The 12339-nt window shown below is 33.5% G+C and overlaps 2 protein-coding genes and 2 long non-coding RNA genes across 4 annotated transcripts; 3 read left to right on the top strand and 1 right to left on the bottom strand.

Annotated features, from left to right (window-relative positions):
• The first annotated feature begins 209 nt into the window (after positions 1–209).
• Positions 210–3232, top strand: LOC104785296 (uncharacterized). The gene is made up of 2 exons (XM_010510480.2): positions 210–449; positions 749–3232. Exons 1-2 carry the CDS (start codon positions 443–445, stop codon positions 2839–2841), a joined length of 2100 nt encoding a protein of 699 aa, XP_010508782.1. The 5' UTR covers positions 210–442; the 3' UTR covers positions 2842–3232.
• Positions 3233–3395: 163 nt separating this feature from the next.
• Positions 3396–5591, bottom strand: LOC104785295 (putative protein S-acyltransferase 2). Its single transcript, XM_010510479.2, has 5 exons — positions 5142–5591; positions 4803–4982; positions 4418–4723; positions 4099–4323; positions 3396–3987 (listed from the first exon to the last, which is right to left on the bottom strand). Exons 1-5 carry the CDS (start codon positions 5250–5252, stop codon positions 3562–3564), a joined length of 1248 nt encoding a protein of 415 aa, XP_010508781.1. The 5' UTR covers positions 5253–5591; the 3' UTR covers positions 3396–3561.
• Positions 5592–6281: 690 nt separating this feature from the next.
• LOC147943245 (uncharacterized) lies at positions 6282–6774 on the top strand. Its single transcript, XR_015558474.1, has 2 exons — positions 6282–6426; positions 6526–6774. It is a non-coding gene; the product is annotated as an uncharacterized LOC147943245 (long non-coding RNA).
• A 658-nt stretch (positions 6775–7432) lies between these two features.
• LOC147943244 (uncharacterized) lies at positions 7433–7879 on the top strand. The gene is made up of 2 exons (XR_015598156.1): positions 7433–7575; positions 7685–7879. It is a non-coding gene; the product is annotated as an uncharacterized LOC147943244 (long non-coding RNA).
• The last annotated feature ends 4460 nt before the right edge of the window (positions 7880–12339 follow it).

Genomic DNA, 12339 nt, shown 5'->3' with positions numbered 1-12339 from the left:
TCACGGTTCCAATTTTGTCCTACAATTAAAAAATCGACGTCGTTTCAGATCCTGCTTGTAGTTGAAAGCTCTATTAATGGCTAATTTCATTAGTATACATTGGAGAATATAATTCTGAATAGTAAGAAGACCGCAGTCTTTCTTAGTCCCCCCTATTAATATTTTAAATTGGTTAATAAATAAATTGGTAGTGTTTATACTTTTGACCTGTCTTGTAATAAAAAAAAAACATAAACTACCGAAGAATTTTTTTTAGAAAAATAATTAAAAAAATAAAAAAGGAAAAAGGTAAGAACACAGGTCAGCGAGTTGGACTCATCTGTCTTAGAAGAGAAGAGAAGAGAATCATAGAAAGAAAACGCGACGACGAAGCTTACCCAGAGACAGAGCTGAGACAGAGCTGAAGAAAGAAGAAGAAGCCTTGAGTATCATTACCTCTGTAATGGAAGGTTCGTTCGTACCTTCTGTTTTATCATTCGCTCTTTCTTTCAGATTTTTTTTTTTTCTCCGTCAGTCTGAGAAAAAAAACCCTAGATTTTATCCCGACTTGAATTTGCTTCTCTCGAATTTGATTCTAGCACACTAGTAGTAACAATTCATATTCGGAATCAGCATTATCTTCACGAGAATTTGTCTCTTCTGCCCTAAATCTGAATTCGATACCCCAAATTAGGTTTTCTTCTCTAGAATTAGTAACGTTTTTTTATGCAAACAGATCGATTTAAAGTTATCCAAATTTGTTATACAGGTAAATCACCAGACCTAGAATCAATCGGGTCTGGTACAACAACAAAGCGTTCAAGTGTCTCAAGCCGATCTCGTACCCGCAGAGACTTCCTTACAAGATTTACAGACAGCGAACATTTCGCTGAAAAGCTCCAAGATTGGTTTGATTTAACGTTAGACAACAACTCAAAGAGTAGCAATGGAGGACCTGTCTTTGATGTTCCTTTTGAGCTTGTTGAGCTACAAAAGTTTGATTACGCATTAGAAGGCATTTCTTTTCAGCAGCTTACAAGAATGCCTAACGCTGTTTACGCTTCCACATCTACAGCTGTTGAAGCTAAGGCTTATTTAGCTATAGAGGATTTTTTACACGCTACTGTGAAAAGCTTGTGGGAAGCGTTTTGGAGTCAGGACGAGCCTGTTCCTTTCTCTGTTGGTTGTTTGTATAATCAGAATCTTAAGTTTTATCAGGCTGAGAGAGCTTTAGGGATTGGGAAGCTTGATGGTCTTTCTGGGACTGGTGTTTTGCTTAAGAACCCTCGGCATCCACATGGGAAATGGGATCATATTCTTGAGCTTGCTCTGCTAAGGCCTGATATTGGAAGCTTTGCTCAGGACAGTGATCGTCCTCCTTCTTTACATGTCTTAGGCGAGGCTCTTTTCTATGCTCTTCGTATACTCATTGCAAGGAGTGTGAGCCGTTTGGATTTTTCTCAAAGCTCGAACTGTGTCTTTGTTCTTCTCGTTGATTCTCAGTTTGGAGGTGTTGTTAAAGTCGAAGGGGATGTGAATAAATTGGATTTTGACTTGAACAATGTTTATGAGTGTGCAGCAGACTGGATAATGAAGCATTCGAAGATAGCTGTGTCGCCAGTTGACAGGATTTGGAACAAGCTTGGGAATGCTAACTGGGGTGACATTGGTGCTTTACAAGTAGTCTTTGCTACTTACCACAGTATAATGCAGTACTTTGGTCCACCGAGGCATTCTATTGAAGACTTAGCTGCTGACCATAGTTCTCGCCTTCACTCAAGACGACAAGAGAGGCAGTTGGGGGATACTAGTCTCAATGAAAACGGTACGTTTAGGTTCCAGCAAAGTACCATGTCTCCTGAGATTGTTGAAGTCCAAGAAGAGTCAGCCAAAATTGAGCCTGAACCGTCTATGAAACTGGAAGTTGGATCGGTTCTGTGGTTGGAGGATTCGAATTTTCAAAAAGGCTATCAGATTGACGAAATATTGACTAATGGTACGCTACCCTTTCATATTGCATCACCAGTGGACGATGCAGAGAAGTCTGTGTTCTTGTATGTTGGTTCTCCTCCTTCACAGCTTGAACCAGCTTGGGAAGATATGAACTTGTGGTATCAGGTCCAAAGACAAACTAAGATATTAAGTATTATGAAACAGAGAGGACTGTCTAGCAAATACTTGCCGCAGCTCCATGGGTCTGGTCGGATACTTCACCCAGGGCAATGTCAAAAACCAAGTTCAGGTGGACGATGTGATCATCCTTGGTGTGGAACTCCAATTCTTGTGACCACTCCGGTTGGTGAGACAGTAGCTGACTTAGTAAACGAGGGACGGTTTGGTCAAGAAGAAGCTATTCGATGTTGCCATGATTGCTTATCTGCACTTTCTTCCTCCTCTTCAGTTGGGATCCGACACGGTGATATCCGACCAGAAAATGTAGTTTATGTCACTTCGGGTGTAAGACATCCTTACTTTGTACTTATTGGTTGGGGTCACGCTGTGCTTGAGGATAGAGATCGACCAGCGATGAATCTTCATTTCTCCTCGACTTATGCGCTTCAGGAAGGGAAACTATGTGCTGCCTCAGATGCAGAGAGCTTGATTTACATGCTTTATTTCTGTTCTGGAGACTTCCCTGAATTGGATTCAGTTGAAGGAGCTCTTCAATGGAGAGAGACCTCTTGGTCAAAAAGATTGATTCAACAGAAGCTAGGCGATGTCTCAACCATTTTAAAAGCGTTTTCAGACTACGTTGACAGTTTATGTGGGACACCATATCCATTAGATTACGACATTTGGTTAAGAAGATTAAAGAGGAATCTTTCAGAAGATCATGGGAAAGAAATTGAAACTTCAGGCTAAGCTCTTATCCAAGAAACAAAATGGGGGTTCGCCATACCAGATAATGAAGGTCCTTATATATAAAGATTTGATTCCTTTTGAACATTCTTTCAGGTGCTCTCTCTCTCTCCCTCTCTCTGCTTAACCTGTCCGAGACTGGAAGCCTCACGATGAGACGTATCCTTCGGTTTTGCCAAGTCTGAAAAGTTTGGGACCTTTGTTCTCTGTTCTTGTACATGATCTTTGAAATGGATTAGATTCTGCATCTCCCTTGGCTATTAATGGTCTGTTCCTTTTCTTCATTATTATTATTATCTTGAGAGTGATTCTCTATTTATTTATTGTAAAGGTGAGAGCTTTTTTGTTCCCATTTTGACTTGTGTTTAAGTTTACGAGTTCTTTACTTCTTCCATTTTCTGTGTGTTTCTTAACCTGAATCCAACATTGGTTCTGTCTCGTCTCCATTATATTATTTTCACGTATTCAAGAAACCAAAGGAGAATCAAGAAAGAAACTGTTTTGAATAAAAACCTGCGATGCAAGAAACTAGCGCTGCAATGACTACTCCTGCACCCTTTTTTTTATCTCTGAATTTTACTCGTTGAAGACAAAAAGCGTATGGCTTTAGAAATAAAGAGAGTATAGTTTACACAAGTAATCAAGCTTTTTTCACAGGCGCAAAGATTCTGCAAAAGATCTATGTTCTGTGATCCATGGATTCTTTTTTTTGTTGTTGTTGTCCTACCTCGATCTCACATCAACACTCGAGTTTCTTGTTATATACGCGGGCTCTTCAATCCCTGGGATGGGAAACACGGTGTTGGTCTCAATGGTTCCTTCACCTAAACCTTTCTTCTTGACAGTTTCTTCGATGTTTCTGTTGTCATACTCCAGTGTCTGGAGGAGCAAACCACCGCCCTTGCTGTTTTTGCAACCGCCTATTTCCATTTCCATATCATATTTATCTCCTCGGGGTCCAAAGGTTCGGTCTAGCTCAGATGCAATGGATCCAACCTCTACGTCAGTTTCCTCTGGAGTCCAGTCTCTGAAGTTGATCATAGGAGGTGGGATTCTGGCAAAGAACAACTCATACAGGTTCTTGAAGAGACCCTTTCCGTAAGGGTTTTCTTTCTTGTCATATCGGTACCGGAAATTCTCATAAGTTGTCTGCAAAATAGTAATAAAGGAGTCAAAATTACAAGCGAACTAAACAAACAAATTTGCAAAAACAGAACACCAAACAGAGCAGCAAGACTAGAGTAAGGTTAAGGATCTTGCCTGATTAGTGCAGATGAGGTAGAGGTGGAATACTGTGAGTCCGCCGACAAACCAGACAACGACGAAGCAGTAGAGGATGAGGACAACAAAGACGAGGTCGTTTGCGATGACCACTAACAACATTTTGCCGTGTAACTCAAGCATACTGATCCATGAGAAGACAAAGACGTACAAGCAGAGGAGTGTTGAAGTTGATATGAAACAGATGAAGTACGGATAGTTTCGCTGCAAAGACCGGCGTTTATAAATCAAAGATCCTAACTTACACTTTTTGTTTCAGGAGATTCAAAAGGAAAGGTTGTTAATTTAGAAGACTTACTAAAGCGATGCATTGGCCAACCCATGGACAATGGTGATCAAATCTTTGGACACAGTTGTTACAGATGGAACAGTGAGAGGCACGAGGAGGACGGTAAAGCAAACACGTATCACAAAACTTAACTTTGACAGTGTAGCCATTCACCAGTATATCCTTGGTTCGAGGTATCTTTGTATTACCAAGTTTGTTGTTTACCCACTCTGAGGATTGAGTGATCATATCAAACCCTTCTGCTTCAGGTGCTTCTTTGTTTCTAGGGATAATCCCGGGGTCTCTCGAGGATGTTAAGAAGAGAAATGTGAAAACCTGTAAAGAAGATACATGAAATATACAGAAAGGGCAACATAGCTCACAAAGAAAGAAACATTTTATAATATGGTTATACCAAGACTGTGAGCAACAGTGCACCCAACAGTATAAGAGAGTGGAACAAGGGATAGCGTTTCCCGATCATGAAAGCCATTCGGATGCAGAAAGTGAGAGCAGGACCTCCAATCATAACTGTGGTCAGAAGGAGCGAAGATGCATCTGGACCAAAGACTAGTCTCCCTCCGCAATAAAATTTCTAAAACAAGAAACAAGACAAGTCATCAAGCTGGTTCTGATATTAACAAATCAGGGGTTTAGTATCAAATCATGATATATGTTGTGGCAGGACGTAAAAACCCTTTTGTTTGTTTTCAAATATACATATATCGTGAGAAAGTATTAAAAATGGGCTTACATTGTTACCCGGCCAGAGTTGGTAGATCCTCTTGGGTTTATGATCATGAGAATACATGGTTTCATCGTCGGAAGGAGCACTATGAACATGACAACTTTTCTTCCTCCCCATATCACCAATATCTTCTTCTTCTTCTTCTTCTTCTTAATCCTCAAGCCTCAGAATCAACGACGAAACGACCAAAAAACGTAATCTCCATATTGTCTGCTTAGCGTGTCGTCGTTGTTGCGGCCAGCGAACGAAACCTGAGATTTCAAATCGCTGCCGCCTGGGATTTTGGCTTCTTTCTTTCTTCCTCCTCCACGCAAACTCTCTCTCTCTGGCCTCCTCCGCTCTCTTTCTCTCTCTGTTTTCTTGCTAATTAAGGTTTGTGTCAAAAGAGTTGTTTCTCTCTCTTCCCCTTAAAGCTTTGTTTCCTCGGCCATTGGAAGTTCGTCAACACGAACATCCATTCTCTTCTCTGGAACATCCTTAACATAGCAAATCTCGCCATCACAGCAATTTTTCTCCTTATTTCTCGCAACCCTCCAAAACCCTAATTTTTCATTACTTCTCCCGCACGCGCCATTTTTCTGTTTCAACAATCAAACAACTCTAACTTATCATTCCCTGTGTGCGTGGTGCGTCACGTGTGTTTTATAAGACTTAGCTGACACAATTATATATTGAGAGCCGAGAGTTGAGCAAAAGTAGCGAAACTGACATGTATATCTTAAAATTAATTTGGTTATTAGCTTTGGATAAAAAATTAAATACTAAAAAATAAATTTAAATTTTTGATTTGAAAAATCACATTAAAAATAAATAATAACATTCTTGCTGAAACAAAAAATAACTCTTCATCAACATTTTTTTATAAAGTGGAGCAAATTATATTTCAAACTTTTAACTAATATAGGGAAACCTAATTACATATTTGACTGCATAATTACCAGCTTACTAATGTTCAAATGTAATTAGGTAAAAAAATCATTATATATGTATTTCTGTTTTGTCAACAAGTAATTTTCTTTTGACTTCAATTAATCTACAAGTAAATATATTGAAAGGCTATGTTATTTTTCCAACTTTGACTAGGAAAAGTACCTTTTTTTTGTATGTTTGTGTTAGTATATATAGTCAGTCTAAACCAATACAATCATATTAAAAAGAAAAAAAAATCAAAAAAGAAAAATCATAAAAATGGGTATCAGTACCACTATGAAAATTTTAGTCGCATTTGCTTTCAGTGCCTTCTTCATCCTATCTTCTGTTAATTGTCGTACGACAACGGCTAGTACTCCAGGCACTAGTTTATTTTAATACAACATTGTACAATTATGGATATGATTTCCTCCATTTTAATAAATGTACATATTGTTTATTTTTTTTGTTTTGTTAATAGGTTATGGAATAAATCAGCAGGATATACAATGCTTCTATGGAACATATCAATGTCGTACTGGAGGGAGGCCCAAATGCATTCTCTTTTGTCGAGATCATGGTTATTATTATGGCTTGTGTGTTACTGATGCATGTTGTTGTAGTATTCCATTCCCTCCAAGCAGGGGTCCGAAATGAAAAAAAAAAACTACACATATATAACCAAATGTATTCATTTCCTTGAAATATAATATCATTATTTTATATATTATGATTATATCTATCTATAAAAAAAGTTCTATAGCAAAATTATAAACAAACTTTATGAAATAGAAGTTACTTTGAAGGATCGAAAACAGAGGCCGAACAGTAAAGATGTTAGGACCATGTTTTCCCAGACTAATTTACGTGCATGGTTTGCTTCTATGTATGTTTTCTAGATTCATGTTGCATAAGAAGTTATATAAGGGAAAGTGAGCACCTTATTAACAACCTTAAAATGACAATGGGTTACATGTTTGGTTACTGTCTTTCCCTATATGCAGCTAATTCCTTGGGTTGAACATTATGGTCGGCATGTCATTGCAAGAGCAACAAGCATCCACATCTCTCCTCTCCGACCAAATGTGTTCACATTCACACATCTTACCTCTGTTTTACTCTCAGACCAGGAAACTCATTGAATTAAGGAGAATTGGAGTAGAATTTATGTGTCCTTCCATGTTAGAAGATCATATATATATATATACTTGCCAAAACTAAAATGATTCTATACTATATACAACATAAAGACGTTCCTAATCATCCCAATCATAGAGATTTTTCGTGATACACATGGGTCAGTAATTAATCAAATTGATATTTCCTCGATCTTTCTACTCCAATAGTTTCTGCCACTATATATACATATTAGCTAATCAGTCTAACCCAAGAAGAAGAAAAACAAGAAAAAAAGTTAAAGAGATTATTGCAAAAATGGCTATCAGCAAGAAAATTTTAATTTCATTTGTTTTCACTGTCCTCTTCATCATATCATCTGTTAATTGTCGTATGGAAACTGCTATTTATCCAGGTATATTGGTTCACTCTTATATCCTCACTTCATTATTATGAACAATTTTTTTTTTCAATTAATGTATGTATTGGGTCAATGTTTCTTTTATTTAAAACAAAATTAATAGGTTATGGAATAAAGCAGCAAGATAGACAATGCTTCAAGACAGAAGAATTCTTATGTCGTGGTGGAGAAGGCGACTGTATATCTTTTTGTAGAGATCATGATTATGCTTCTGGCTTGTGTGTTACCCATCCTGATGCATGTTGTTGTATGATTTGATTTACAATAAAAAAGAACAAAATAAATTAATTTAATTAAATGTCTTGGTATTTGCTAGAAAAATAACATCAATATTTTGGAAATGTTTTGATTATCTATACATAAAATATAGAGTAAAATAAAGAACCATCACTAAATGAAATTTAATTTGATTAGACTTGAGCAATAGCTTCTGCAATTTGAACAAAATGTAAAACAAAGCCGATTTACAACTTAATGAATCTAAATTATCTAATATAATAAAGTAGGGTTACACCTTTAAGAAGCTCTATCTATCTGCCACGTGGCACTTTTGAATTCTCTGTTTTTTTGTTTAATAATGTTTTATCTCATGTTTAAGCCAATTGATATGTAAATCATTAATGGGCCACAGAATTTTGTCGACTTCACGAAGAAAAACCGACGAAATCTATGACTTCCAACTTCTCCTCTTCCTCGCATCTCTCTCTTTCCCACCTCTTCCCTCTTATCTGTTCAATTCTGCGAGATTTTGAATCAGCCGAGTTGAAGGGAATTTCGACATCTCCATTCTTTCACAGCTTGACATATGGCAACTATAAAACTGACACCTGTCCAAAAAAACTTATTCACCAAAATTTTAATTAAACTACCAATAATACACATTGTAATCAAATACATATAACTCACACTTTAAACATAAAACTAAAAAATATATTTTCAATTAATCCACAAATAAGTCATTTAATCTTACACTTTAAAATTAAACTTTCTTATATAATAAAGTAGGACTAGATTTTAACCCGCGGTACACCGCGGACATATAATTTATATTTTATGTTGTATCTATTTGTTAAATATTGGATGTTTTGTAAATAGAGGAATAACTAAATTTTCCGGTTGTTGTGCGGCTAAATATTTATATTATTTTTTAACCCGCAATACACTTCAAGACCATTTGTTTGTTATATTTAGTTTGTTTTGTTTAGTATTTGAGATTCTATTTTGATTTTTAATTATTATAACAAAAAATAAGGGATATAAATACATAATCAGTAACTTATACGCTGTGATTAAGTCACATTTTCCTAAATAATCATTTTAGTTAATCTTAGTTAAATCAACTTGATTTTATGTCAAATATTCTAATATTAGTAGTGTTGATAAATAATTAAATGAAGATTTAACCCGTGTTAACATAAATTTAATGATATTTTATTAATTCCAACATGTCTTTTTTACAACTCATCTACTATATAACCACATTATATAGTATTTTAGAATTTTTTAATTTTACATATTCGTAATAATTAAAATTTTTATTAAGTTTTTATATGTTAATTATAATATTTAAATAAATGTCAATAGAAGTTTCTCTTGCGTTAATAATCAAATCTCACAGGTTTTGAAAAACAAAATGGGAATCAAATTGTTGTTTTCTTTGTTTGCGAATGATTCAGATGTAGAACATCTCAAAACACAACAAAATGTGTAGTTAAGTATATGAAAGTTTTTATTTCCATATTAATTGCTGTTATTTTTTAGTTGAAATGAAATGTAAACTATTTAGAGGTTAATGTTGTAAATAACTTTTTAAATACATAAAACTAAAAGGGTATAACACAAAATGTACTTCAAAAATGTTAATATAGATACCTCCTAAAACTTTCTTCCACAGCTACTGTAAAACTAACACTTGTCCAAAAAACTTATTCACCAAAAATTTATCTAAACTACCAATAAAACATATTAAATCAAATAACTCACACTTTAAATGTAAAACTAAAAAAATATATTTTTAATTAATCCAAAAATAAAACATTTAATTATACACTTTAAAATTAAAACTTTAATAGAAACCTTAAAAGAAAATTCAATTAAACCATAAGTAAAACACATTTTATCTTATATATTTAACTCAAAATTTAATATAAAACTGAAAAAAACATTTCCAATTAAACCACAAATAAAACACATTCAATCATTTAAATTTAACTCACCCTTTAATATAAAGCTAAAACGGTTCAATCAAAACAATAAATAAAACACATTTAATCATATACATTTAACTCATACTTTAGTATTACAATTGAAATAAGATATAAAATATTTCCAATTAAACCATAAATAAAACACATTTTGTCATATGAAACTAAAAAACTATTTCTAATGCAACCACAAATAAAATACATTCAATCATATAAATTTAACTCACACTTTTATATAAAATTGATAAAATTATTTCCAATTAAACCATAAATTAAACACATTTAATCATATACATTTAACTCACCCTTTAATATTAAAACTGAAATAAAATAAATTTTCATTAACTTTATTTCTCCACTCAATTTTATTCAACAAACAATAAATTAGAATTAACTCTCATACTTTTTAGTTTTAAAACTGTAACTCTCATCACTTCCCATTCCATAAATACTCATTTTTCATTCTCTCATTCTTTTTCACTTCTCTTAGCTATTATACATATTTTGCGATTTTTTGTTGGTTGGTTGGTTGGTTATTGTTGTTTGTGTTAAAAAAAACAAATTAAATATTATTAAGTAGAGATGTTTGCATGTTTTTGGCGAAGTGAGCAAGTACAGGGACAAAGTGAAGTTTGTTACAAGTATGGCAAAAGAAGTGGAATCTGCTTATAAGACCGCTCAGGTAGGAAACCGCGGGGTAAACAACTGGAATGAATGATCTGTTGGAAACCTCCGGGTGATGGATGGGTGAAGCCGAACACTGACGGGGCTTCACATGGGAATTCGGGTCTGGTCACAGCTGGAGGAGTACTGCAAGATAGGATGGGGCAATGGTGCAGAGGTTTTGCTTTGAACATAGGAATTTGTTCTGCGCCTAGGGAGTGTATTACGGTCTCCATTTTGCTTGGGAATAGAGAATAACACGGCTTAAGCTGGAGGTTGATTCGGAGTTAGTTAGTTGATAAAATTATTTCAAATTAAACAATAAATAAAACACATTTTATCATATACATTTAACTCACACTTTAATATTAAAACTGAAATAAAATAAATTTGCATTAACTTTATTTCTATATTCAATTTTTTTCAACAAATAATAAATTACAATTAACTCCCATACTTTGTGTTTCTAAATTGTAACTCCCATGACTTCCCATCCTATGAATACTCATTTTCTCATTCTCTTTCACTCTTTCTTACATATTATACATTTTTTGTGTTTTTCTTGGTTGGTTGTTATTGTTGTATGTGTCAAAAAAAAAAAAAAATTTAATATTATTAGAAAAGCTTAATTCTAAATTTTAACTTTAGATACTATATGATAACTATCTTACATTTTTTTTTGAAGATACATCTCTATTGTCCCTAAAACAAACATTTTCATAATCAACCTATTACAACTTACATACAACTATCTTAGATTTTAAAATTAAAAATTTTTCTCTAATGGCATCTATGCTTAATTGAAGTCCTACCTTATTCTTATCTCCAAACTAAATTACCAAAGATTTCCATAAAATATAGTAATGTCTAAACTCTTCTAAACTCACACTTTAATATAAAGCTCAAATATCAAAAAAAAAAAAACAACATCAGCTACACAATCTCATATTCCAACAATCCACATTTCATAAACATAACCATTTTTTGTATTACCTTTCATGAATAATTTGACAGATTTTATACACGCATTTATCCTATCATTTGGACCAGCTAACCCACAACCACGCAACATCTTCTTTGAAAACGAATACCACAATCCAATGCAACAAGAACACTTGATGTGGAAGCAGTAATTTAAGACCTAGAAATAACACAAAGGCAAGCCACCCAATATGAAGAAGGATAATGTTCAACTTGTCTTCAAGATCTACGAGGAACTCAAAATATCAACACTCTATTTTGCAATCACAAAATAATATGTCCTAATTATATAATACAAATAGTATAAACTATAATACTATTTAAAATTCAATAAAAACATAAATAATATAATAATTTAAAATTTTAAAAAGGTTTTTTAAATTGTTCATAATTTAGAAAAAGGATAAATTGATCATTTAACATTAACTATATAGTTAATGAATACAAATAAAACAATTCCAAAACCCTAATAACTTTTAACCAAAAAAAATAAAATTTCTCGATACAAATAAACTTTATTGGTATGATCTTCAAATTGTAAAGTCTCTCGAAATTTTTTAAAAAAAAATAATTTATTCTTAATGACTTTTAACCAAAAAACAAATTAATATAATAATCTCGTGCAACGCACAAGACTCAACCTAGTGTAAAATACGTAGGAATTTAGTCCAATACGTTTCATGTGCTATAGCTATACGCAGCCATATTGGTAAATATGTTCTATTTTAACAATTTTATTGAAGATAATTAATTAAATGGTGAAGATTTACATCAGTTTATTTTTAGCTTTGGGTACAGAATGATCTAATGTTTGATTTAAAAATTACATGAAAAACTATAACCACCTTCTTTGTTAAATGGAGAGAAAATAATCGATTATTTTTTTCAGATTTATAACTAATGGAATTTG

Source organism: Camelina sativa, chromosome 5 (genome assembly GCF_030686135.1).
Source record: "Camelina sativa cultivar CO46 ecotype springtype chromosome 5, ASM3068613v1".
NCBI lineage: Eukaryota > Viridiplantae > Streptophyta > Magnoliopsida > Brassicales > Brassicaceae > Camelina > Camelina sativa.
The sequence above is the reverse complement of the archived record's forward strand: the minus strand, read 5'-3'. Positions and strand labels throughout refer to the sequence as shown.